This window comes from Calidris pugnax, unplaced genomic scaffold (assembly GCF_001431845.1).
Source record: "Calidris pugnax isolate Ruff unplaced genomic scaffold, ASM143184v1 scaffold27, whole genome shotgun sequence".
Taxonomy (NCBI): domain Eukaryota; kingdom Metazoa; phylum Chordata; class Aves; order Charadriiformes; family Scolopacidae; genus Calidris; species Calidris pugnax.
Window position 1 is genome coordinate 6800454 of NW_015090893.1, and position 26437 is coordinate 6826890.

The 26437-nt window shown below is 59.0% G+C and overlaps 1 protein-coding gene across 2 annotated transcripts; it reads right to left on the minus strand.

Annotated features, from left to right (window-relative positions):
* Positions 1 to 10187: 10187 nt before the first annotated feature.
* On the minus strand, positions 10188 to 23378 carry ARHGEF37 (Rho guanine nucleotide exchange factor 37). 2 transcript variants are annotated; one of them, XM_014947693.1, is made up of 13 exons: positions 23188 to 23378; positions 20958 to 21174; positions 20422 to 20545; positions 19868 to 20015; positions 18826 to 19025; positions 18131 to 18261; positions 17463 to 17567; positions 15368 to 15478; positions 13871 to 14200; positions 12802 to 12930; positions 12245 to 12440; positions 11640 to 11812; positions 11042 to 11251 (listed from the first exon to the last, which is right to left on the minus strand). In XM_014947693.1, the coding sequence occupies exons 2-13, from the start codon at positions 21159 to 21161 to the stop codon at positions 11042 to 11044; spliced, it is 2061 nt and encodes a 686-aa protein (XP_014803179.1). In that variant the 5' UTR covers positions 21162 to 21174; positions 23188 to 23378. The 2 variants fall into 2 exon arrangements, with proteins under 2 accessions (XP_014803177.1, XP_014803179.1); XM_014947691.1 differs by lacking the exon at positions 23188 to 23378 and having other exon boundaries at positions 10188 to 11251; positions 20958 to 21161.
* Positions 23379 to 26437: the final 3059 nt, after the last annotated feature.

Genomic DNA, 26437 nt, shown 5'->3' on the forward strand with positions numbered 1-26437 from the left:
GGCTTTTTTTTTTTTTTTTTTCCTTCTACCCGAAATTAAGAATTGCTACAAATTTAATTCCCCTTTTGTACAGGGGAAAAAAAAAAAAAAAAAAAAAAGAAAGAAAAAGAAAAGGAAAGGAAAAAGAGGAAGAAGGGTGAAATCACGGATAGGTAAGGACCAGCTGGGATGGGGATGCGTGAACTGCAGCCGCATGGGAGGCACCAGATGCCAGGGATGTGCCCAGCTCCGGGCAGAGGGTGTTGTGCCAGTGGCAGGGATGGGTGCTGCAGGAGAAGGAAAGGGACACGTTGCTCTGGTTGGATGTTCCCAGCACACCCGAGCCCAGGCTGGGAGACCCGCTGAGGTTTCATGCAGCTGGAACTCACCAGGCATGGGACACCCTCCATCCTGGCTGGAGACCCACATCCACAGCAAGTGCATGGGCTGCTGTGGGCCAAGCAGAGCCCTGTGGGGCCGGTGCCCATATCTCCCTCCTCTCCTCACTCCTGGGACGTTCATGGGGCTGGAACAGACCTGGCCACGGGAAGGCTGGGGGAGGGAGGATGCTGCTTAAAGCCCCAAAGAGCCAGGGCTCTGATTTCAAAAAATAAAGCGAGGATTTTCATCTGTATTTGCTTAGTGAGTTAATGACTTTATTTCTGATTTGATGCTCTTGTCTCTGATGACTCAGGCACAAAAAGGGAGAGCAGATAAGAGCAAAGAGGCCCGGCTGGAGGGATGCTGCTCAGTGCCCAGCGTGCCCCGGCCTGGATCCCTTCCAGGAGATTCCAGAAATGCTGTCGGCACCGGGAGCAGGACCGCAGGCACAGGGAGGGCAGAGGCTCGGGGAGTGAAAGCAGGAGCAGCCATTCCTGATAAGAGATGAATCTGCCCTGTTATGGCTATGGCAATCGCACTAACAAGAGCACTAAGTATTTTATATTTGGCATGACCTGCCTGGATCACGCTGTACCACCCCGGCCCTCTGCCCTCGTCCTCTTCTGGGAGGAATAAACCTCTCTGATGGGGAGGAGAGGAGCACTTCTCCTTCCCCTGACACTTCCAGGGACCTGGCTGCTGGTCCCTTGCCCCTGGGCGGTTGCCCAGACCTGGCAGGAGGGGGGGAATACCCCCAGCCCGGGGGAGTCAATCAGTCCCAGAGCAACCCAGCCCCTCTCTGGCTCCCTTTCTCCACCACAAGAAACAAACAGAGGTGTTTAGCCTGAATTAGCTCTTTTAATCAGGAGAGCAACCCCAATCTCACTGCACCCAGTTCGCCCCAGCCTAAACAACAAACTGGGCAAAACATACTTCTTTTTTTCATTTGGTGAGGGGGAGGTTTCTCCTCTCCCTTGTTGCTTGTTTCCAAGTTCCGCAAGCCCCGCAGAGATGTGAGCAGATCTCTCTGCAGCTGGAGGGATAGCAGCTCAGCTCTTCCAAATAAATAGAAAATGACCCAGTTTCTTTATTTTCCTCTTTTCCCAAAGTCCAAGCACCCAAAAAATGAGACGGTAAGTAGAAGTGACAAATAGATTTCATGAATCCTGACAGAGCCAGAAGATGAAAGCAGGGGAGATGGCTCCTGTCTCCCCTGCTCTGACCCAGGTATGGTGGCAGCACCTTCCCTGGGGTTAGCTTCCCCAGGTCAAAGAAGCAGGAGAGGCTTTGGGGCTGACCCCCAGCTCAAGTCCCACGTTTCCTACAAGCTGCTTAGGAAAGCTGTTGTACCCTTGAGGGATCCGGTGTTCTAGGCCCCCAGGCACGGTGGGATTTGGACCACATGAGGTCCCAGGGTGGTGCAGGAGGGATGCTGGCTGGCCTGGTGCTCCAAGGAACATCTCCCTGCTGCAGCTCAGTTTCATAGCCTCAGGCTCTGCCGGCACTGTGGCTGGATGCACCTCTGCTTCCAACTGGGAACGGCTCAGTTAGGTCCAGGAAACCCTCTTTTCCTAGGATTTTTTTTTGTCTTCAGTCCTTTTTTTTTTAACGATGCCAAGGGGGCTCATACGGTGCCTGCAGCCCATGGGGACCAGGCTCATCCGAGGCAGGGTGGGATCCTCCCGGGGGGTGCTCCTGTCGGCCTCACTCCAAGGATTAAGGTGAGAGGCAGAACGTGCCCAGCCTTCGACTATTCCTATCACGTCCCATCTGGAGACAGAAATCTGCCTGCTGGCTTTACAATTAAAATTGAAATTATTTGATTATGGGGCTTCATTAGTAAAAACAAACACCAGGCAGCCTTCTTCCCTCCCTCCCCCCACCTCCATCCCCACCCAGCCGTTCTGCCCTGGGGCTGTTCTAGGTAAATCCCAGCCAGGATGCGGGCTGGGCACACAAAGGAGGTTCTTGTCTGCAGCGTGTAGCTACAGTCGCGTGCAGCCCAAAAGAGGGAAATTTTAGACCCACAAATGACCTTCATCAGGTAGAGATTCAGCAATAGCTGGGATAATGGACTGCCGCTCGACAGCCCGTGTAGCGATGGCTATAGCAGGACGGTTCCCAGCCCCACACAGCCTGCTGAAGGCTTGCAGAGCTTACTGGGGGGCTCCCAGAGCCCTTGGGGCTTCTGATTTACACTTTGACTTCATTCCCTTCATTCTGTGAGTCTTGGCAATCGGGCTATTTGCACCCAACCTGGAATTGCCATTGCTGGGGCTGTTTATCTTCCCCAAAGCTGGTTCCTCCCGGTGAAGGGCTGGGCTGACGAGGCACAGGCTGCCCGTGGCATATGCAGATGTTCCAGTCCCCAAAGCTGCGGCAGTTCTGGGGGAAGTAATTCAATTAACACTCGGGGCCTTGGGAACAGGCTGTGCAGGCTGGGAGAGGAGGAATGCTAATGAAGGAGGGCTTGGGAATGCTGCTGGGTTAGAGTGCCGGTGGCCTGGCTGCTCCCAGCGCCTGGTTTTCTCTAGCAGATGGCATGGCTCCGGGCAGTGGGGAGGTGAGGTGTGAATTCGGCAGCTCTTCTGCCTGATGGGAGGAAAGGGCTTTGAAATGGCTTTTGACAGCAAATTGGTGGCCCCTTGGAAAGGGCTGGTGGCAGACGAGGTATGTGCTGTCCCTCCTGCAGCGTTCTGGCAGCCCTGCCAGGGTCCTGTGCCCGCAGAAGGCAGGGTGACCCCTCTGCCCTCTCCCTGCCTGCGGGCAGGGACCCTTCCCTTCAGTTCTCACCTGAGCTTCTTCATCCCCACCTCCCACTGCACCATCTGCACGTGCTCCAGCAAACACTGCCCTGGGGGTCTCCCCAGTGCCACACCATATTCCTGCAGCCGGGAACTGGCCAAGGAGACCTAGCCATGGTGCCCGCAGACCAGGGGCACCGCTGTCTGGGACTCAACAGCTCCTGTATAACGAGGGACCCAGGCCCAGAGCTACAGAGTGGGGGGCTGCAGCCGCAGGGCTCTGGCTGGGGAGGGAAGCCCTGGCTCCCAGCAGGGCCATCCGTGCCAGCTCTGGGCGATGGCAGTGCCTGGTGGCACACAGGGATCACACACAGCTTTTCCTTGGGGTGGCAACTGCAGGCGGGCAGGGGAGGTGAAGAGGGGAGCAGAGCAGGGCCTGGGAATCCCAGTGCCCAAAATGGCTTAAGGCCATTGCAGCCTGGGGGTCACCGGTGGGTTTTATTCGGGATGCCTTTGCAGGGATGTATTTGGGATGTATTTGGGATGTATTTATGGTCCCATTCCATGACAACTGTGTGCAGCCACAAGGCTGCAGAGATCCGTGGCCATGGGTGTCTGTCCCCTTTGCCAGGCTGGGCCATGGGAAAGGGCAGCTGTCACAGGAGCCGTCGGGAAGGCAGGAGGGTGCCCTGCACCCCCTCCCCACCATGCTCACTCCTTAACTCCTGTGGTCTCTGGAAAGCCCCGGAGCACTCTGCAGCCAACAGAGTGACCTTGGGGACAGGACAAGACCACAGGGATCTGCCTTTTGCTGCCAAGTGGATGAAGTCCCTCATACCATGGGGCTGACTAAGCCCCAAGGGGAAGGGTGCATCACCCTGGGATGGGGCGGGGGGGTCCCTGCCTGGGGACCCCCTTGGGTGATGGCAGGGCAGGGGCACAGGGGCAGGGGCTGGCATGCTGGCTGAGCTTTTTGTGGTGGGTAGCATTGCCCGGCGGCTCCAGCTGACTCATGTCACGTCAGGACAAGGCTGGCTTCCCAGTGGCATGAAGCCTCCCCCAGCCGGTGGCGCTGGGCTGAGCTGCAGCCAGGGCAGGTGGCGGGGGGGGTGCGGGTTATAGGGTTACACTGAAGAAAGACCAGCTCCCGGCGGGATGCTCCGCTCCGTGGCTGCGTGCCATCTGCCTGCCCAGCCTCCGCTTGGCGCCTGGGGATGCTCCAGCTCCATCCCTGGTGTGGGGGCCTGGATGTGGACCAGGGATGGAATGGGGTCCGGCTGCAGGGAAGGGCTCTGACAGTGGTGCTGAGCCACAGGCAAGGGGGCAGCAGGATCAGTCCCCTCTGCCTGGGCAAGTGTCACCAAGTCGGTGGCGCTAACAGTATTGCTGTTCTACCCAGGCTTGCCTTGTGGGCTAAATCTTTAACCAGATAAAGGGTTTAACTTTATCAGTGGCTGGAAAAACATGGCATTGTTTCCCTGGGGCAAAGTATCCTGATCCCTGCAGAAATCCCAGACATGGCTCCTTTTCCTGGATCCCACTCAGCAGCTGTCTGGCACTTGTGCTCAACCCTTTGGCAGAAGGACCCACAGGACCCTCTGGGCCAGGGAGCACCCTGTGCCCTGTGCATGGTCTGGGCTCCTGGCTGACACCATCTTCCCTCCAAAATCCCAGTTTGCACAGAGCCGGGCGCACTGGCATGGTGCCAGCATCAAGGAGCTGGCACTTCCCCTTGCAGGGTGTACCTGGGCATTGATTGCCCTCCCTGCGGGCAGCACGGGAGGAGGGACACTGCCAGAGCAGACACCTCCATGTCCCTTCGAGGGGAGCTCCCCTGACCCGCACACCCAAACCTGCCGGTTCCCCAGCCCTGGAAAACCTTCCACAAACCCTGCCCAGAGCGGGATGATCATTATCGTTATTAAGGCTGGAGAACGGTTTCTGTGCACATCCAGGTGGTTTAGGAACAATTAGTCATCCACTAGCAAGGGGAGGCCAGGCTACTCCTCCGTCCCTGTGGAGGTGGGAGCCCTCCGTCACCTGAGCAGGGGTCTGAGGTGGCATCTGGCACTGCTGGCACGGCCGGAGGGAGCCCTATCTCCTTGCAGGCATGTTTCCGCCAGCCCTTCCTGGGAAAGGGCAGGGCTTTGGCAGCAGCCCAGCCCCAGGACAGGGTTCAGTCTGGGGCTGACTCCTGCAGCCCCAGGGCATCTGACGGGGAGGGAAAGGAAGAGGGTCTGCAGCCCCCAGCCCCACGGCAGAGGTTTACCCCCATCCAGGACGACGTACTGGCAGCAGCTTGTGTTTTTAGGTGGGGTGGGTGCAACGGAGGGGCCGAGGAAGAGGAGAGGGGTGCTCATCCCTGGGACACTGGGTACCACTCGGCAGCCCCCGGCACAGTGGTCCTGCGGAGCGGCACCAGGCACAGCTCCAGGCAGGGGCTCATCTGGCAGCGCCGCCGCAGCAGGGACATGGGCAGCAGCCGGCTGGGAAGGGGGGGGCCGTAATGACGGTCCATCTCAGCGAAGGTAGCAGAGCATGAAAGCAATTTCACACTTTATTAGACAATTCAGGTGCCGGCTGTGCAAGCCTGGAGCGAGCACTGCTGTTCACACCTCCGCTCCTGTCTCCCCGCTCTCCGTGGGGCTCAGCCCTCCCTCAGGCCACGCAGCACCATCCTGATCGTGGCTGGCAACACGGCGAGCAGGGCTAGCGTGGGCTGTGGGGGGGCCAGCATGCCAGGGCTGCTGGCTGCTTCTCGTGGGCCACCCTGCTCCCAGACATGGGCGGGCGCCTGGGGACAGCGGAGCCACGGGCTGGCTCTGCTCGGAGCCAGCTCAGCCTGGCAGTGGTGGTGGTGGTAAACTCCAGCACCGTGGCTGCAGGCACAGCTCTGCTCGGACTGCCTGTGCTCTTCAGCCCAGGGCAGCTGGGTGCCCCCCGTTCCCCTCCATCCCTGCCCACTGCAGCCCCGCTGCACCTCGGCTCTCGTTCTGGCACCCCACGGTGATGGGCCTGGGTTTGGGTGCCCCCCGTTCCCCTCCATCCCTGCCCACTGCAGCCCCGCTGCTCCTCGGCTCTCGTTCTGGCACCCCACGGTGATGGGCCTGGGTTTGGGTGCCCCCCGGTCCCCTCCATCCCTGCCCACTGCAGCCCCGCTGCTCCTCGGCTCTCGTTCTGGCACCCCACGGTGATGGGCCTGGGTTTGGGTGCCCCCCGGTCCCCTCCATCCCTGCCCACTGCAGCCCCGCTGCTCCTCGGCTCTCGTTCTGGCACCCCACGGTGATGGGCCTGGGTTTGGGTGCCCCCCGGTCCCCTCCATCCCTGCCCACTGCAGCCCCGCTGCACCTTGGCTCTCCTTCTGGCACTCCATGGTGATGGGCCCGGGCTTGGGAGCCCGGGCTGGGGGCTCCCCTGGCAGCTGCTTTCCTCTCCTGCCTCCCCTACTTGCCAGGGTGCCCCAGCAGAGCCAGCGGGCACATCGACACCTGGGCACGCAGCCATCCTCCCTGCCATCCAGGTGTCTCCATCTGGAGATGTGCTTTGTGGCTCCCCACCCTGCCCACTGCCGTGTCCCCAGGGACCAGCACACCCCGCAAAGCCCGGGAGAGCGGAGACCGAGCTGCCACCATCCTGCTCTCCAGCATGCGGCTGGGCTGGTGCCCAGCACCCCAGGGACACGGCCGTGTGCTGTCACACCCCGCGGGTGGACACCATCCAAATGCCTGCACGTCCAGGATATGAATCAGCCCGGACAGGAGTGCAGCAGCCACTCCTGGACAAACCCAAGCCGCCTGGCAGGCTGCTCGGGCAGCCTGGCCGTGCCGGTGCCAAACCCCTCGCGGGTGGGCAGGCAGGCTGCAGGCAGCAGCACCTGCCCAGCTCCACCGCCACCTTTGGGGATCAGCCCCCAGTACAGCAAGACCCCAGCCTGGCACGTGTTTCGCTCCCCCTTGCTCCCCTGGTGCCAAGCCACGGCACGGCAGCGCCCAGCCATGGGGATGGCATGACCTTGACCTGACCTCCTGGCGAGGAGCCGGCACGGCCCGGCTGTCGTCTTGTGCCCCGGGCCACAAGCATGTTCCACCAGGCCAGCCAGAGCATTCCTCCTGGGAGAGCCTGTCCTCACCAGGCTATTTAAAGGCACACTTGTGCCCTTTATTGCCCCTCGTGTTTAGGCTGGAAGAGACCTGTACCCTCTGCTGGCTCTGAGGGGCATTTCCAGGCTCAGGGCAGCAGCGGGAACTGCTGGAGAGGGGACAGCTGAGGGCTACAAAGAAGATCAGGGGACTAGAACATCTCTCTTATGAAGAAAGGGTCTTCTTAGTCTGGAGAAGAGAAGACTGACAGGGGATCTGATCAAAACCTATAAATACTTAAAGGATGGGTGTCAAGAGGATGGGGCCAGTCTTTTTTTCAGTGACAGGACAAGAGGTAACGGGCACAAACTTGAACATAAGAAGTTCCATCTAAACATGAGGAGGAACTTCTTTACTTTGAGGGTGGCAAAGCCCTGGAAGAGGCTGCCCAGGGAGGTGGTGGAGTTGCCGTGTCTGGAGACATTCAAAACCCACCTGGACATGTTCCTGTGCAACCGGCTCTAGATGAACTTGCTTTGTCAGGGGGGTTGGACTAGATGATCTCCAGAGGTCCCTTCCAATCCTATGTCATTCTGTGATTTTGTGAAATCATGGGAGAAGCGAGGGATGTCAGCACCCCATGTCCTGCAGGCAAGTACTATCTTGAGGATAGACCCCACAGGGAAGGACCCATGGCCATGGAGGCTGGCAGCAGGCCTGGTGGGTCGCCCAGCTCACCCCTTCAGGTCCAGAGACTGAAGGAGCCAAATTAGCTAATTTCTCTCTTCGTAAGCAGGGACGTCCACAGAGTGATCCAACCACCGCTGGGACCTCAGGGCAGGCAGGGCACTGGTGCCACTGCTGCAGGGCAGGGCGCTAGTACTGGTTGGCTCAGCACCATATGAAGGCGCCTCTTGGTGCCTTGGCTGGACCCAGCTTGGAGCACAACTGTGTTATCTGGCAGGGGACAGGCATGTGGTCCCTGACACAAGCAGCATGTCTCCAGTGTGCTGCCACCTCCTGCAGAGCACTGGTGTGTGGCTTGCACGCTGTTTCCACCTTGCCCTTCATGCCTGTCAGCCCTGGCAAGTGCCAATAGATGGACATTTGATGGGCAGAGCAGGGACCCAGGAGAGGCAGCAGGGGTCTGGGACACCTCACAACAGCCTGCACCCCCTGTGTTGGATGCAGGCAGGGAAAAGAGCTCCTTCTGGCAGTGCTGGCACACAGGCAGCACCGGCCATGCCTGGAGGGAGGGAAAGGGGAGCTGTTGTCTCAGAGCACATGAAATCCAGAGTCCTGGTGAGTGGGACGGAGAAAGCCCAACCGGTTTTATAAGCTGCCTATCAAGTCCTGCTCGCCCCAGGTCTCCTTCCAAAGGGCAGATCAGGGCAGAGGCAGCAGCAGTTACGCAGTGCTCCTTGTCCCGCCGTCACCTTTCACCCTCGGAAGGGTCCCGGGCACCCACAGGCTGCGGAGCAGGACCTGCCCGAGCTGCTGACTCCTGCCATCGCCTGCACTGGTGTGGGGCCGATTGCATCTGTGCCCTGCTGAGCTGGCAGGAAGGTGACTTGGGAGGGAAATCCAACCTCATGTGATTTGATTAGGAACGGAAAAATCCAGAGAAGCCATCAGCCGCGAGCTGGAGGTGTGAGCCCTACCACCATGGGGCTGGGCGAGCCTCAGAAACACAGCCCTTGTGCAGCAGCCCCTGGTGCCCCCAGCTTGCCCATACTGAGGAGCCCATTGCCTTTTCCTGGGCTGGGCACATCCCCAGGCACTGTCCTCAGCCACAGGACCTGGCAGGTACAAAGGAGGGTGAGCCCCACAGGCAGCTCTGCCCCAAACAAGGCACCTGGACCCGTGTGTTGGGCGCAGAGTGAAAGCAGAGCAGCATCTGGGGCCTGTCCCCACCTGCCTGGCACCCACTCCATCCCTCCCCACAGGGTGCAAGCTTGGGTGAGGACATGCCACCTCTGCCCCCCTACCCAGCCCGCAGCCATGGCCGTGGGGCAGCACCACGGGAACCCACACCCGGCCGCTGTGCTGCCAAAGCACGTCCTGTGGGGAGCCCGTGGGCGGCCGAGCGTGCTGCCTCCCTGCCAGGCAGGGCACAGGAGCCAGCGTGCCAGCGCTCGCCAGCCGGGCCATGGCACCTTTGATGCGGGAAGTGGCAGGTGCCCAGGGCAGCCAGGACGACGCCAGGCTCCTGCACTGGTGGGTGCCTCCACGCTCCGCTGCCTGCGGTGGCTGCGGGGTGGGCAGCGTGGCACCATGGGCTGAACTCCCCTGTGGAGGGAGCGTGGTGCCAGTCCCTCAGGGTGGCAGCCAAAAGCTTCCAAATTCCCTTCTGACACTGTGTCAGCGCTGCTGTGGGCACTGCTCCCTGCCCTGAGCCCCAACAGCATCACCTAACAGCACAGCACCAGAGCAAACCATGGGGAAACTGAGGCACGGAGCTGTGACACCTCAGAGCTGCGATGCCTCAGCACCAGAGCAAACCATGGGGAAACTGAGGCACAGAGCTGTGGCACCTCAGCTGTTACAGCCTCCCTTGGAGGGAGTGCTGTCTCTGTCCCCAGAGTGCTGTCTCTGACCCCAGACCCAGCCTTAGGTCACGGACCAACCAACACAGGTTGGTTCTCCCAGAAACCTCTTCCACGGGGCCTGTGCTTCTACAGAGCACGCGTGTGTCAAACCGCTGGAGATCTGTGTGGGTCGGCAAGGGGGGCTGGGTGCCCTGGGAGCCCCAGGAGCTGTCCTCCCACCGGCACTGCCATCCCTGGGGCTGTCCCCACGCTGGCCAAGCACAGGCACACTCCACTGCAGCAGTGAACCCTCTCTGCAGCCTGCCAGCCCCCTCCACAAAAACCAGTGCTCCCAATGCTCCCAGTTGCGTGGCCGCAGAGGGGCTCTGCCACCACGGGGGCTGCACAGCCCACAGCACGGCCCCGAGCCCAGGTAGGGGGGAGCCCATCAGCACGGGTGGGGCAAAGAGATGGTATGAGATATTATAATGTCATTGTATCAGTCACACGACACAGCATTGGTGGTGCACAGGGCGCTTCTCGTCACCAGAGCTCAAAGTGTCCCCCAAAGGGGTCAGTGGCATCAGCCCCACAGTGCTGTGGGGGGAAACTGAGGCCAGGAGTGGTGCTGGGTGGCCGGGAGGGCTGGGGAGGACGCCGGCCACCACACTCAGCCTGACACCCTCCCATCACTGCAGCTGGGCGCAGGCTGGGGGTGACGTGCCCTTTAGCAGGACATGAAGGCTGTGCTGCTGAAGGGACCACAATGGCACATCAGGGTGGGCACCCAGGGAGGCATGACACCCCAGTGAGGGACAGGGAGACATGTCTCCAGGGCTGCTCCACCTCGGTCTCTGCACTCAAAGCAGCAATCCCCCCAAAAAGCTTCTTCCCAAGAGCCCCAGATGCTCCATGACAGGCTGAAGACCCCCTCTGCGGCACTGCACTCTCTGCAGCTTGGTTCTGCTCTAACTGGGGACAATGCTGTCTCATCACCTCTAGGGACACTTTTGTCACTGACACAGATTTCAGCAAATCCCTGGAAAACTGCAGCCGCCTGCCCTCACTCCCTCGTGCTCCTTTCCTTTGCACAAATACGGATGGGACATGGCACCCTCACGCCTACACATCAAAACGTGCCTCTCGACTGCCATCCTTCGCACCCACATCCCACGGGGCCATATTCTGCCAGCTGCTTCCCACCGCCTCCCTGGCCCGGGGACACCACGGCTGCTCTCCTCCAGCATCTCCTGTGACGAGTCTTCGGGGTGCCAAGCAGATGGCTCTCATCTGATGAAGCCTGTACCCTTGGGTGCCGGGCTGGCCGTGCTCACACAGGCAAGCTCCAGCCGGCAGGCTCCTGCACAGGGACGGTCACCAGGTAGCTGGAGGGCACGTAGCCCCTCTGGCCGTTCACATCCACCAGGCTCCACTCCTTGCTCCCCTTCTTGTCATGCGGTTCCAGCACCACCACAGGCTGCCCTGCCTGGAGGCTCACCTCCTGCGGACTCCTGGCTGCGAAGGAGAAGCCGGCGACCACCTGCAAAAGGCAGGGGAAGGAGGGGAGGAAGCCTTTGCTGGACACAAGGGTCCAAGGGGGAAAGGACATACATGGCAGGGCAGGACCTAGAGGGGACATGGAGGTTGATTCCAAGAGGACAGTGCGGTCCTGACATTGATGGAGGGACACTGGGGACCCCACCAAGCACAGTTCTCTTGCTTTGTCCACTGCAGGTCATAGCAAGGCAGACACCAGCCTCACAGGGCACTCGGCCAGGGGCTGTGACACCCCCCACATGGCTGCACATGTATGACCACATGCGTTCTGGGAAAGCTGGTCCACCTTCCCACCCACACATTGCACCCACAGGGTATCATGGAGCTGGTGGGGTTGATAGGAATGGCCCCGGGGGGTGTCCCCCACTCACCTGGAAAGCTGGGGTGAAGGTGGCCACCTGGGGCCTGGGAGCTTCAGGTGGTGCGTACGAATGTCGCCTTCTCTCTGTGCCACTCTCCAGGGCTGGAGTCTGCATCCCAGGTTGCTGGCTTTGTACTGGACAATAGGGCCGGAGTTTTCCAGCAGGCACAAACCCTCGGGGACCTGAAGGACACGCACACACACAGGTCATGGGGCCCTGCTGCCCTGGCACAGGTGGGAGTGTTTGGAGGAGAGAGGAACTTGGCTGTTGCCTGTCATGGCACAGCAGCCCTGTTCAAACTGGTCCATCACTAGGGGATATCCAGAAGCAACGCCCTCAAAAAGGGGTTTGTGTGCACATTTCTGCGCACAGGATTCTCCTTTCCCAGCCATGATGAGCCACGAGCGCTCCCTCATGGGGAAACCTGAACTTTACAGCTAATGGCTACGGGCGCAGCTGGCACAGCAGAGGTGGGTTTGGGCTGGGCAAAGCCTGGAAAGGAGAACCCAGGAGGCAATGGCCTGATGTTTCATCCAAGGTGAGGAAGCGGTTTGGGTTTGGTTTCTGACCCTGGTGCCGAGGCGGGGAGAGGCTCCCCATAGCACTCACAGTACCTCCAGCATCCACCAGCCATCTGTTCGTGTTCCCTTTAGTGTCCACACTTTGCAGCAGAGCAACAATTTGTCCCCTTTGCAAGGTCAGGTCCAAGTCTTTGCTGCCACTGATGTTGCTTGTCACTTGGTAAAGCTTGTCTGGGCCGTGCTTGCTCACAAGGGAAAGGACCTTCCGCTCCTCGGCAGGGTTCAGGGGCTGGTGGGGAGCAAGAGACACAGGAGCACTTGATGAGACAGGCAGGAGACTGAGGCCCTCCATGTACATGTACTCTCCTTTCTGCAGGATCACGTCCCCAGTGAGAGTTAGAGGAGAAAATTATCTGCTCTGCCTTACAGTTTGGGGATAAGTGTCCAGAACCAGAAGAGCTGAGACTCTTTCATCCCTGGTTATTCCTAGTCAGCTGCTGTCAGGAGCTTGGGGGAAATACTGTGGCTGTGGCACCCCCCTGTGCCACTTTCTGAGCCAACCTCCCCCACAAGGACACGTTCTACACTGGGAAGCCACAGTCCTACCCCTTCATCCAGCTGGCCTGAGACACCCCCTTCTCAGCTCCTACCTGTGTCTCAGGGCTCGGCATGACTGTCTCAAACATCTGGCAGAAGGTAGGGAGCTGAGCACCAGACTGCTTCAAGGTGTCTTCCACCATCTTCCAGAAACTGGGCAGAGGCATGTGGCCATGGGGCATCTGTGAAGACAGACCCATAGATCAGAGAGGGCCCTGGGGAGGGGAAGAGCTGTGGGTAGGGTCAAAAGGAATGAAGCAGAAAGAAAAGAGGTGAGAGAACAGACCTTATCACTAAAGATGAACCTTGCATCTAGGATGTGGTTCCCTTTGGCAAGGAGGGCTGCTGCTCTCTGGCTTTGAGCCACCTGCCCTGGGCAGGGCAGTCACACATGTGGCTCTCGGGCTGTACCCAGCCCACCTCAGCAGTGCTTGGGTCCTGCTGTCCTGCCCCAAACGCCCACTCCATCCCGCCTGACTAAAAAAGGACACAGGTAGATGTAGCTCGGGGTAGATGCCTGCAGTGTAAGCATCCCAGACTGAGCAAGGGGAACCCACTCTCATGACTAGGTACGTATGAGCAGTGCCCAAAAGGATACCTCCATGTGGCTGCATCTTCTTCTCATCTTGGTCATGGGTCAGGCCATGGCCATGCTCTGCCCCAGGGCTGGGGACTGGACCATGTTTGCAAATGTCAGGCCCAGAGGCTGTGCTGTGAGGTGTCCTAGGAGATATATCCCAGGGGATGGAGGTTCGAGGGATGCTCATTCCTCACGCCAAGAGCTGTCCTTCTCCTCCTCGCCTCTCCAGCACAGAGCTCTTGGGAGCTCAGTTAACACTGATTTCTCGGGCAGCACATCAATAAATTACCAGTGGTGTCCTCAAAGAGAGACCAGGACACTTCTTGGCAGTGAAAAAGAGACAATTTGGCTTTCCCCAGCCAAAGGGGAGGAGAGATCACTTACAAATGCTAGTCAGGGAGCTGTGTGTCTGCAAGGGCAGGCTCGGGCTACAGCAAACCTTCAGCCCCGTGACATCCAAGTGATGTCCCAAGCCTGAAGAAGGCAGGTCTGGCTCAACACGTGTGCCAGTTTGGGCAGACACACCAAGGGGTCACTCTCACCTGCTCTAGCTCCTTTTCTGCCTGGTGCAGGACCTGGGCAGCCAAGTCCCGTTGCAGGGTGCAGAGGGAACACAGTATCTGCCCCAGGATCTGCAGAGCCACCTGGTTCAACCGTGGGAGCTCAGCCACGAGCAGGGCATTGATGGCAAGGTAGGTGTTCATGGCTGCCTCCTCATCATATGTCACGCTGCCCATTTCACTCTTCCTCTCCTGGATCTCCTCATAGTCCAGCAGCTTGTCCAGGCGCTTCTTGACCAGCTGTTGTGGCCCCACCAGCATGTCTGAGAGGCTGCAGAGGGGCTGGCAGACCAGCCTGTCCAGTCGTCGCTTCTGTGGGGCAAGAGAACCCAGATCTCCACGTGAGCCCCCCACCACAGGCCCAGCTGTCTTCATGGGGTGCTGTCTGACACAGGAGAAAAGCCTTGGGGACCTGTTGAAGGGCTTGTGTGGAGCAGAAAGCATCTGAGGCATCCTTCCCTGAAGGCACATAGAATGCCAACCAAAGCAAACCCTTGGTAGAGAGCAGTCATGCATGCCATAATTCAAAACTTGAATGACTTGGTGGGACCTCATGTGCGAGGTCCCATGGGCCAAGGGGTGTGCTGCAGTGACTGTCCCATGCAGGTCATAGTGTCCTGGTTTGACAGAGGCCCTCAGCCCAGGGTCTGTGTCGTTACCCCGTGTAGCCACCCTCCCTCCCTGTGCTGGTGCTCACTGGGGACGCTGGCATCCAGGTGTGGGGTTCAGGCTGCCCTTCCACACTCTGCACTGCTCAGAAAACCTTCCTGACTGCGTTCACAGTAGCAGCCACCACCGAAGAGGGAATTCTAGAGGACCAAGCAGGGATGTGGGGTGGAAGGAGAGAGATGGGTGGCTCTTGGGCTCCCAAAGGCGACTATGGCTGCCCAGAAGGTATGGGCAGGTTGTACTGAGGTTTGGGACCAAACACCTGTGTGAGCCAAATAAACAGTACACCCAGTACTGGCCATGAACATGTGAGGGCCCTGAAGCCACAAATAGTCTTTAATGGCCCATACCAGCCTCACCTGGGACATTCCACCCACACCCCTGCCCACAGCCATTTAAGGGCCTGTGAGTGTGCTGGTTTCTGCCTCTGTTTCCTGGGTGGACCTTGGATCTCTGCTGTAGATAGCTCAGCTCCCGGATGAACCCATCAGATAGATGTTGTAGCTTGTCTCCAGCCCTGGGTGGACTTTAGAGCCTTGTTGTAGTTATGTCTCTGGCCCTGCCTCCTCTTCTTTTCTGGGTGGACCCTAGAGCTGGCTCTTTACTTTGTGTGTCTGGGACTGCTGATGGATCCTGTCACTGGCCCCTGGCTCTGCCTGCAATGCTCAGGGGACTGTGCATGTTGGTGAGGACATTGTCTGTTCTGAGGTCCCCCTCAACTCTTGGCTGCCCTGCCTCAGGGGAGCAGCCAGCCCCTGCTGGTGTGAGCAGTGCTGGGTGGAAGGTCATCTACAGGGAAGGAGCACTCACAAACTCTGGGAAAACAGTGCAATGGAGGTATTCTGCAAGGCGGCGGTACTGCTGGGCAGGTCCCTCGTCGAGCTGCAGGTCACGCTTGTGTGGAGTGGCCAACAGGAATGCCTGGAAGAGAGAAAGCCATCAGACCTGGCCTGCAGAAGGTGCCAAACACTAGCTAACCCATCTGTAACCTACTCTTGTGCTCTCAGACATGCCAATGTCCCAACCTAGGCGCTCTTTGCTAGTGGCCCAGCGGGACTGATGCTCTGGGCTACTCTTGTCTGCAAGCCATGGAGCTCCCTGAGGTGTTAGCAAGCTTCTCTCCCTGAGCAGGCGTCAAAGCACTCCTACCCCAGCAAGGTGGGCCCAGGCAGCCTGCCCCAGCTCTGTTTTCTGGTGCTTTGACACTTAGGTTTGGTGCTCCAGTACCTCCATGTAGTTTCTTATATCTTTGTACAAAATCTTCCCCCTGCCTCTGCACAGAAAGTGAGACTAGTGGGAGAGGAAAGCAGCTGGGGATGGTTTGGATGGAGACCCTCCTTTGCTTGAGAGGCTTTGCTTCAATGCTAACTCTGTGGGCAGCAGTCTTCTTCCTACCTGGAGGCAGATTTTGACCCACAACCTCTAGACCTGGAGAAGGCAGCACTAAGCTCCCAGATCTCCAGTCTGCTGCTGGTGCCAAGGGAAGCCTGGCCTCCCGCTCCTCCTGGGTTTGGCTTCGCTGCCCCTTGGAGCACTGCTCCTGCAGTCAGTCCTGGAGCAGCTTCTGTCTGATTCTCATCAACCATGGCTGCCAAGGGCCTCTCTGAGTGCCCTGATCTCCATCCTAAATCCTGTCTTTTTGCCTGTGGTCATGTTTAAGAAACCCTTTGTAGTCCTCCTTGCCACTGGAGAGACTGGAGACAGAAAGATAAAATGGGAAATGGATTGACTCTTTGAGCAGAAGGTGGCAGCTCTGAGACCTGTGTGCTTTTCCTCAACCCTAAAGAGGCTCTTATGCTTATGCTGGCTGTGATGATGCACACACCAAGATGTGCCTCTCCTTGTGGTGGAGGCACTGGTACAGATAGACGCACAAGAGGGAGCTGCCAGCCAGCATAAAGAGAGGCCAGACTGCCTCTGCCCTATGAGAACATGTCTTCATCTGTTCCTCAGGATGTCTTTGAGAAGCTGTCAAGAGGGAGAGAGATGGGGCATGCATGCCAGCCCCATCTTCTCCCACCAGCAGCTCCTCTGAAGCTGCATCCAAGCCCCAGCACGACTCCTACCCACGGCTTATTATCTAGGCTGCCCAGCCTATTTGCAGACACTTGATGTCCTGGCTGAAGCCAATAAGCTGGCTTACAGAGACAGAGCTCGCTGCCAGGCCCGTCCCCAGGAGCACTCAATGTCCCAAGGAACTGCCCCGCTAGCTGATGCCACATCTCACTGTTATACTGATTGCCATCCTCATGTTTTCCACTCTAATCCTATTTTACCCGCTCCTTGGGTTACAGGGAGTCCTTCTGTCCCCTTTTCCTCCTTCCCGATGTTATACGGGGATCTCTTGTCAATATTTTCACAACAAGGTATTTCCAACCCTTGAATTGCTCCTTTCTGAATGCTCTGCTGTTTCCTGAGACTTTCCTGATAATACAGTGTCTGGGGATTTTAAATTTTGCCATTGCTCATACTTTCATTTCCCTCAGGTGCCCCAAGGGATTTCCATGAGAAAATCACAGCAGCTACTCAGCTGGGTCATCTCAAGAAGTTTGTTGTTTCCCTGATTTGTTTCTCTTCTGCCTTATACCTGTTATGCAAGAATTCCCAGGCTGAGCAACACTTCTCAGCTATTTTAATGCCTTGAAACAATGATCAGTTTATGGACCGATTATTCTCAAATGACACCCAGCTCAGACTGTCAAAAAGCCTTAATTTTGTTTTAAGCTCTGCTGGACCTGAGTGATCTTTGGATGTTGTGGAAGCACGACATCTTTAGCTGAGAGGTGCAAGTCACTGAACATCCCCAACTGACACTGGTTTCCATAGTTGAGAGTGTTCTGCAATACTGAGAAATGGGTCCTGAGCCTGGATGGAGCCAACCCTCTGCAGGGGGTCAGGGGTTTACCTCTAAATGGCCCAGGTAGGATGCCACGTTTTCCTTCAGCGCAGCCACGCTGGATACCACGCACTGAAACTTCTCCTCCAGGTCATCATACTCCTTGTCCTCCGTCTGCAAGGCAAGAGGCAGCTGATCCCCAGCATGGGCAGGACAGGTAATGCCTTGGGTGCCTCTTACTGGGTGCTAACCCAAAAAGCAGCCAGGCACCTGCCTGAGGCCCACAGCGCTGGGGACAGGCAGAGGAGACCCTGAGAGGCTCCAGGAATCTGAAAGGGCCCAAAATCTAAGGTACTTGGGACGCGTGCAGAAACAGGGCTGGTTGGTTGTGGTGCTGGGGAACACCGGGGTGTCTTTCCTTTCACTGGGGTGTCTGAGAGTCCTGCGGGTCCTTTGGGGGTCAAAGCACTCCCCTGCAGCCAGGGAGCCAGGCGTGTACCTGCATCCCTCCTACCCTGCTGGTCCTTGGGATGGGACACATTTAGGCTGCTGGAAAATGGGACTGTGTCTCATGTGATGGCACAGGCCACTGGGTGTCAGCATTGGCCATGCCACCTCAGATCTGCTCTCCCCTTCCCCCTGAGGAGACATCCCAGGAGGCCGTGGAAAGCCCCAGAAACAACCCAAGAAGCAGCAGCGGGTTGGTGGGTGCTGGCAGAGGGGTGCAGGCTGCCCACCTTGGCCACGATGCCGGCCTCATGCATGAAGAGCCGGCTCAGCCGCGTGGTCTTCTTGGCGATGGAGTGGGTGTTGAGGCGCGCGAAGCGGTCCCGCAGCGTCAGGTGCTCGGCCTTGTTGTACTTGGTTGCTGTCTCGGGTGGGGGGCACACCAGGTGGGAGGAAAGAAAATCAGGAGAGGAAACTTCAGGGATGGCATCCCAAAGGATCACATCACAACGAAGGTGACCAGCACCCAGGCTGGGAGCTGACAACATGTCGTGATCAACCGGATAAGCACAACCCACATCAGAGAAGGGCAGCCACGGGGAAAGTACTATGAAAACCAAAAAGAGCAAGCTTCTGTTTGTGGGGAGCTTGATTTCTCCTATCCCAAGGGCAGGACTGTTCCTCCCGGTTCCCCAGCTCCAGGAATGCAGACAGACTGGTTTTGTGCTTAGCTCCCTCCACTCCATGCCACCCTGCTCCTGCAGCCTTCAGGTCTTGCCCGGAGTGGCATTTGCAGGACCAGAGCAGAGCCAGGAGCTGCCCACCTCGGTCTGCGGCTCCACCAGGCAGGACGAGTGGAGGAAAGGAGGGCTTTGAACTGAGTGAATTGGGAATTAGTGGAACACCAAGGGGAGATAACTGGGGTTGGGCTGGGGCTTCCCAGAGACCGTGCCCCCTGCCCGTGCCATGCCCCCTGCCCACTCACCTACTTCTCTGCGCCGTTTGTACTCGTTGATGTTGGTGTTGACCTGGGCCATGGCACGGACGGCTGCCTGCAGGGCTGGGTAGGCGCTGGCACTGGTGGGGGTGTTCTCCAGGATCTTCCCCAGCAGCAGTGGGTATTTGGTGACCCTCTGCACCGGCATCACCAGGAAGAAGCTGAGGTCCGACGCGCCCGTGTGAGGCCTGATGGAGAGGGGAATCGCTCTAGGTCGGTGTGGAGGGCTGCCCTTCCACCCTGCTGCTCCTCCCAGCTTCTCTGCGAGTATTTTGGGGGGAAAACAGTCCCTTTCCAGCTTTAGGGGAGCTTTGCTGCCTTGGACGTGCTGTGCCCAGCAGCCATGGGGGGCTTCTGGCTGTGAATCACTGCTCCCCTCCAGCTGTGTGGCCACCCCCCCGGGAGCACTGGCAGGGGGACACTGTCCCTGCCAGCCACGAAGGCAGTGCCAGCCCCAGGCGGGCGCCTGGCATCCCTCAACAGAGCAGTGCTTGTCTAGCCAGAGGCACGGGATCAGCGTTTGCTCCAGAGGGAATGGGGAGGGAGGGTGTGGGCAGAGGGCAGGCAGGCTGCAGGAAGGACTCTCCTTAGGAGTCACACTGCCTGTGCCCTGAAACAGAGAGCAGCAAATCCCAGCAGCTGCCCCACTGCCACCGATGCTTCTCCTGGCTCCAACAGTTTGTGACACCCCTAGGGGTTCAGGAGGTCCCTCGGGGCCAGCCCGTCTCTCTTGTCAACCTGGGAAACGTGGCCTCTTGGGCTTGGTGGGAGCTGCGGGTGCCAACCCATCCTTAGTTTTGGGATCCACCATAGAAGATCACCAACCCACAGTGCCCCTTTGGCAAGTGGCCCCAAGGATGCAAGACAGGCAGCTAGGGACTATACCAGGCAATGCCACATAGGTGAGTGCCATGACGTTACACTCAGCCTGGTGGCATATACCCATGCTGGAAGCTTGCCCAGAGAGAAGGGCAAGGCCAGGAGGTAAAACAGGGATAGGGAGATGGTGGCCTCAGCAGCAGGTACCTACACTGTTGCATTCAAGGTCTCCAAGATCTCCTCCTGCAGCCTGGGGTCCTTGCGGTAGCTCTCCACCAGCAGGAGGGCATGGTCATAGCTGGCACAGTAGATCTTGTAGACGGTCTCCATCTCCTCCTTGAACTCTTGGAACAGGGCACCTGGGGAAGGAGAGCGAGGCTGGAAAGGCTGGTCCTCTCCTATGACCTCAGAGAAAGGTGGAGGTTTCTCCCCAGCCTGCTGGAAGGGTGAAGCTGGCAGAGCAGTGCCAGCCAAATGTGCCAGGCCAGTGCTCTGCACCCCAGGCATCTCTGCTAAGCTGCACCTGATGCTTCCCCCCCCTTCCCTCACTTTCTGCAGCCTGGGCAGGTCTGCCTTCCCCCTGTGGGGTGAGCGTGGGTGGCTGCCTGTGGATCATGGTGTGCAGGCAGCAGTGCTTCCCAGAGCCAAGGGAAGTGCAGGAGGTGCCAGGGTGGGTAGGCTGGGGGCTGCACCAGGGCACAGCACCAGGCTGTGGCACTGCCAGCACCAGCAAAGGCATGGGTGGGCATGGGTCAGCTCTCTTACTGATGCAGAGCAACTGGTCCTGCTCCTGGGTGGCTGTGGCTTCCAGACCCTTCAGAAACCGTCTGGAGATGTGGAGGATGTCATCCGTGTTAGAGAAGAGCCCTTCCAGGTCAAGCTCAGGTAGCTGAAGGGAACAAAGATGCCCCAGGGTAAGCCAAGTACATCAGACAGAGGTGGACCATGTGTTCTGGGGGCACTCACACTCTTCTGAGTGCTCATGTCCTTCCAGCTGCCCCGTGTGACCCCCGAGGAGCTGGAGCATTGCTCTATTTCAGGAGGCATTGGGGATGCTGAGACCTTGTTGTGCTCCCAAACAGGGCAATGAGGCCTTTTCATGTTACAGATGCAGAGTTAAAGCCGTGGGACGGCTGTACCGGGTCAGACCCAATGTCCATCCAACCCAAGACCTTGGCTGATCAAGAGAAGCCCAGGAAGGTGGGAGGTGACCTTCCTGCAGTGATTTTGACATCTTGCAGCTTTCGACAGGTTCACCCTATGGTCCCCAGCCCCTGGGTGGGGTACGTGCCCCCTCTCACCTGCTTCTTCTGGAGGTGTGCCCGGATGTCTGCCACACAGAGTTGGATGTTGTGGACATAGCTGGCCTCAGTGGTGATGAGCTCCTCCACAGCCAGCCGCTGGCTCAGCTCCATCCTGTCACAGGGCATCACCTCCTCATAGATGGCCTCTTCGGTCTCAGCTGCATCCTCAGCATTGGGCTCTGCCCCGTGGGCACTCGCCATCTCTGTTGACACTCTGTAGGGGGTGGCAGAGGCTTAGGGACAGGCTGGGATGGTGCCCAACCCAGCTCAGTGCCCATGCTCCCTCCCCTGTGCCAGGGAGACATCCTCAGGGACATTCAACTTATTTATATTTACAAGAAAGGTGTGGATGACACTCCGAAACCATAAAACCATAAAGCACCGCAAGCCAGGAGCAGGCTGACAGCGGAGGGCAGACACCCACGTGTGGCAGGCAGGGACTTGCCACACACACATGCCCAAACTCCAGCGACCATGTGCAGGGCCAGGGTGGGGGCAAAGGGAGCCCCAGCTGCAGGGAGGGTCCCGGCAGCACTCACCCCTATGCAGGGTCTGGTCCCCGAAAGCAGAGTGGGGTTAGTCCCTGTCCCTCCCTGCCTCGGCTGCCGGCGCCTGGCGCGTTGCCTCCTGTTCAAGAGTCCTATTCAAAGTACAAAGGGTGTTTTTGCAGTGCGTGAACAAGAGACGCTTCTGTGGCCAGGACAGCTGGTCTAAAAGTGACAGGGATGGGAGAGAGAAGTGGGCGAAGCTGCAGGCACCGCTGTCAGAGACACTCACAGCCCCTGGTGCGCAATGCCCGTGCCCTGCCCGGCACAGCCTGTTCCCCTCTCCTCTCTGCCTGTGGAGAGCGTGAAAAATTGGAGCTGACTCATGCTGTTTCCTTCTCGGTGAACACCCTCTGCTCTAACTGGTGCCGAGGAGGATGGAGCAGCTCCCAAAGCATCACAGATAGTGCTCGGTCGCAGGCAGGAGGCCTTGAGAGAGAGACAGGGCACAGCCCACGCCAGCGGAGCACACAACTCGGCTGCGTCCAGACCCCAGCTGGGGGGAGGGATGGATGCCACCAGGCAGCCTGCCCACGGAGGCTGCAGAGGAGGTGAGGAGAGAAGGCAAGGCAGAGGTGGCTCGGCACAATAAAAGCAAGACGGCACAAGCAGCGGCAGAGGGAGGGTGGTTCTGCATCTGCCCTCCACTGCCAATCTCCAACCCTGATAATCAGCTGGACTGCAGCATGCCAGGGGCTCCTTTCGGAGGCTGCAGCCCTGGGGCACCTGCAGTGGGAGCAGGACAGCCCGAGCCTCTGCTGGGGAAGGGTCCAGCTAACAAGCAGGTGATGCAGTTGTGAGCACAGGGCAGGGTGAATGTCCCCTCCTGGCACATGCCCACTGCTGCCCTGGAGGAGAGCTGGGCTTGGCACAACACGCAAATGCCTGCGAGAAGGTATGGGACCTCTGCCTGCCTTACAGGGACACGTTACCCTGCCAGCTGTCAGCCCTGCCCTCTGTGGATTTGGCTGTTGCCCCTGCCTGTGGCATGGCTTTAGCTGCTAAGGGACATGGGGAGTAGGGGACACTTTCCTGTGCCCCTTTGGGTGCTTCTGAGGTGTTCAGGCAGGATTCCCATCAAGGACTGTTGGACCAGCCCAGAGTCCTCTGCCTGGGGGTGACAGCAAGAGGTGACAGCTCAGAGGAAGGGCTGCAGTGGAGGCAGGTGGAAAGCCATGATCTGAGACATCCCCTTAGCCCTAGAGAAATGCCCTGCATCTCGGGGGCATGTGGGTGCTGGGTGTCACTGGTCCCTGCACCAGCATCCCCCAGAGCATGACGCTGCTTTGGGGGGTTACCCCCAAGCTGGGGAAACCTCTTTCCCTCCCCCTCCTCAGCCTGAAACATCAGAGGAACGAGGGAATTGAACAAAACTAAAAATAAGCCTTTCTGCGCAACGCCGGACCAGGCAGAGAGAGCAGGAGCAGGTTTCATTCTCCTCCCGGGCAGCTGCCCGCCTTCCACATGTCACCGCGCATCCCCGTCCCTAAAGCGGGGCACCAGGCAGCGTCCCCGGCCAGCACTGGGGGACCCGCAGGCAGGGGGTCCCGCGGGGCACCCCCGGCTCCAGCCCCACAGCCCCCACCCTGCGCCCCGGGGGTGCCACCTCCCCGCTCCCCCCATGTCTCTCCGGCCCCGCCGTCACCTCCCCGCCCCGAAACCCCCCCGGTCCCGGCTCTTACCTGCGGCGGAGGCCGGGGCTGGCTGCGGGGAGCGCTGCGGAGCTGCGGCCGCTCCGCCGCTGCCTGCGGGGGGGTTAATGATAAACCCGCGGCGCCGCAGCCCGGCCGGGCACGGGGCCGGCGTGGGCAGGACGGGCCGAGCCCACGGCCCGTGGGGGGTGAGACGGCGGCACCCGGAGCTCCGTCCCCGCCGCCCACCCGCCGCGGGGCCCGGCCGCCCCGGGACGAGCAGAGCGGGCCATCTGCAAAAGCAGCTGGTCGCCAAGCGCCGCACCTGGGCATGTGTTAGCCCCTGGCATCGCAGCCGCAGCCCTCCCCCCTCTCCCCCACCAAGCCTGTTCCCCTTATCCACCCTCACACCGTGGTGCTTCTCAGCCCCCAGCGTCCTGGTGGCCTGTGCCGGGCGGCAGCTCCAGCAGGAGAGCAGGGGACTCACTGGCTCTCTCCTGCTGGAAATAAACACAGACAAATCCTCTGTGTCTTTTTATGGCCTTGCCGTGGCTCCAGTGTGTTGTGCCTCAGCACCAGCTCGGTGCCCTGGTGGTCCCACAGCCCATCACCCATGGGTGCACAGGCTTCTCCCCACGTTACCCTGCAGGCAGGCATCCCCCCCGTCACACACCCCTCTGCTCTGCCATCGCTGCCCAGCTGCTCAGCCACGGAAAGGGGTTTGGGGCAAACAGAAACGAAATTATATAACTGAGGAAGTGGTTGCACAGATTGGGCCATTGCAAGCCAGTGGCTATTTGGCGTGAGGTTGTTTTTCACTTGTGAGGTGTTTGCATCCTTATAAACAAGCTATTGAGAAGAGAGAGGCTGGTCTGTAGCCAGCTCCTGCAGCTGGGCACTCGGCCTCGGCCTGGCCACAGGGAGGGGACAGCAGCACCTGGGTTTTTCCACAGCGGCCAAAAAAGTGGCACAGTGAAAAGGACCCTGAGTCTTTCAGTGACTCACACAGGTCACAGGCAGTGTCTGTGTCTCGAGCTGAGTCTCCCCACGGTCCAGGATGAGCTCTCCACTGCAGCCCTTCCCTCCCCCAGCTGACGTGTGGGGGCTGATGTGGGCTGGGCAGGGCAGCACGGGGGACCACATGCATCTGCCCCACTGGCTCCCACCCGGTGCTGGTGCCAGGAAGGCCAGCCTGCCCACTGCCTTCCCTGCCTGCATCCCATCCTGCCCATGGCGAGGCTGGGTGCAGCTTATGGGGCTGTGCCGGGGACCCCGAGCTGAGAGCATGAAACCACTCTCCCTGCGCTGGAGGGATGCAGCAGCGCACAGGAGCGGTTGTGGATGGATGAGCTGGGCAGCCATGGCAGAAGGATCCAGGGTTGGGAAGAGGCAGAAGCATTAATGCCCAGGTAGGTTTTTGTAGGAGAAGCCAACATGCAGCAGTGTCCCCTGGCTGGGTGGGTGGCTGGGGTAAAACCACCCCACATGAATGGTTCCCAGAGTGGCCCACGCCATAGGGACTTAGAGAGAGACACGTGGCCACAGGAGGGACCCGCACATGGCTGGGCAGCAAGGGCTTTACCTAACTGTGGCCTCGGGGACAAGATGTTGTCCTTCTTCCCTTGCAGGTAGCAGCAGGGATTCACTCCTCGCCCAGGTGCTTTCTGAAGCAGCAGAACACCCAGCTGGGCAGCCTTGGGGCTGGCATTGCGGCAATGTCAGGAGCTCCCCAGCTCCATCCTTGGCCAGGTGCTCTTACTACTGCTTACTGAAAGCCATCACCCCATCACCCCTTGAGGCATGTCACCACTGCTTTTCTCCCACCAGCATCTTGTGGCCGATCACGCCAGGGCAGGAACCATGCTCCTGCAGCTGCTGAGGGAGTCCCAGTAGGACAGTGCTCCCCGCTCGGACGGTGTCACAAAATCACAGAATCACAGAATCTTCTAGGTTGGAAGGGACCTTAAAGATCATCTTGTCCAACCGTCAACCTAATTTTGACAAAAATAAACACCCACACAACAAACAAAAAGCAATACCATCACTAAACCATATCTCCCAGCACTACATCAACCTGTCTTTTGAACACCTCCAGGGATGGTGCCTCAACCACCTCCCTGGGCAGCCCATTCCAATGTCTGATAACCCTTTCGGTGAAAAATTTTTTCCTAATATCCAGCCTGAACCTCCCCTGGTGTAACTTGAGGCCATTTCCTCTAGTCCTGTCCTCTAGTCTCTTCCTCAGAGAAGTGACCGACCTCCACCTCTCTACACCCTCCTTTCAGGTAGTTGTAGAGAGCAATAAGGTCTCCCCTCAGCCTCCTCTTCTCCAGGCTGAATAACCCCAGCTCCCTCAGCCTCTCCTCATAAGACTTGTGCTCCAGACCCCCACTCCTTGCCCTGTTGGGGCCAGCACAGCCGGTTGGTATCCCTGTCCACCCCCTCCGCCCTGGCTGGTCCACACCATGGGTGTTGCCTCAGGCATATTTCCCATTCCAGTCTGTTTTTTCAGACACTGGATAACCTGGATCCGGCAAGTTCCTTGCAGGGTGGCCTCTCCGTTGAGCCCTGCAGGGAGCAGCTGATCCCTCCTTCACCCCTGGTGCAAGCTGTTCCCTTCCTGCCGTGCCATGCTGTGCCATGCCGTGCCGTGCCGTGCCTCACACTCCTCCTGTCCAGCACCGGGGCTGGGGCTGTTGTGGCTCCACCTGGGTGGCTTTGGGGACCAGGAGCAGTGTCACAGCGCTGTCACCGCTCCAGGGCTCCCCAGGGAGGCATGAGAGCAGGCTGGCTGCCCTGGCCTGGCTCTCCTTACAAGGGAAAAGCAAATAGGCGCCGGCTGGTTGAGCACAATGTTTGTGTCCCAGGGTGAGGTGTTGTGCTCAGGTTAAGCCAAGCTAAAGGGTCCCAGCGGGGTGGGGACCCTTGGCATCTGCAAGATGCCAAGTGGCACTCTTGGTACCCTGGCACCCTTGGCATCGGCACCCTTGTGGGCAGGCAGCACTCTGCCCGGCTGACATGAAACCTAGCAAGTGGTGGCAGGGTGTGGGACCACGCGTGGGACCGTGTGTGGGAGCTGGTAGCTGCTGGGAGGGCGGCAGTGGGGCAGGACTGCCTTCTTCCACAACAGAGCCACGTTTGTGTAAGTAACCTCGTTGCAAAATTGTTTTTACAGGATGCTTCTCGCAGAGCAAGGGTGAGCCACCTCTTCCAGGAGCACCATGGCTCCTCTTCACACCCAGTGCCATGGCAGGAGCACTTTGCCAGCTCTATTCTGGTGGTATTTAAGAGAAAAAAAACC

Coding starts and splice junctions, on each gene's coding strand:
- ARHGEF37 (XM_014947691.1), bottom strand. CDS start 21,161: ATGGCGAGTGCCCACGGGGCAGAGCCCAATGCTGAGGATGCAGCTGAG. Junction 15,479..17,462: donor CCTACCTGGGCCATTTAGAG/GTAAACCCCTGA, acceptor TCTCTCTTCCAG/GCATTCCTGTTGGCCACTCC. Junction 11,252..11,639: donor CCTTCACCCCAGCTTTCCAG/GTGAGTGGGGGA, acceptor TGCCTTTTGCAG/GTGGTCGCCGGCTTCTCCTT.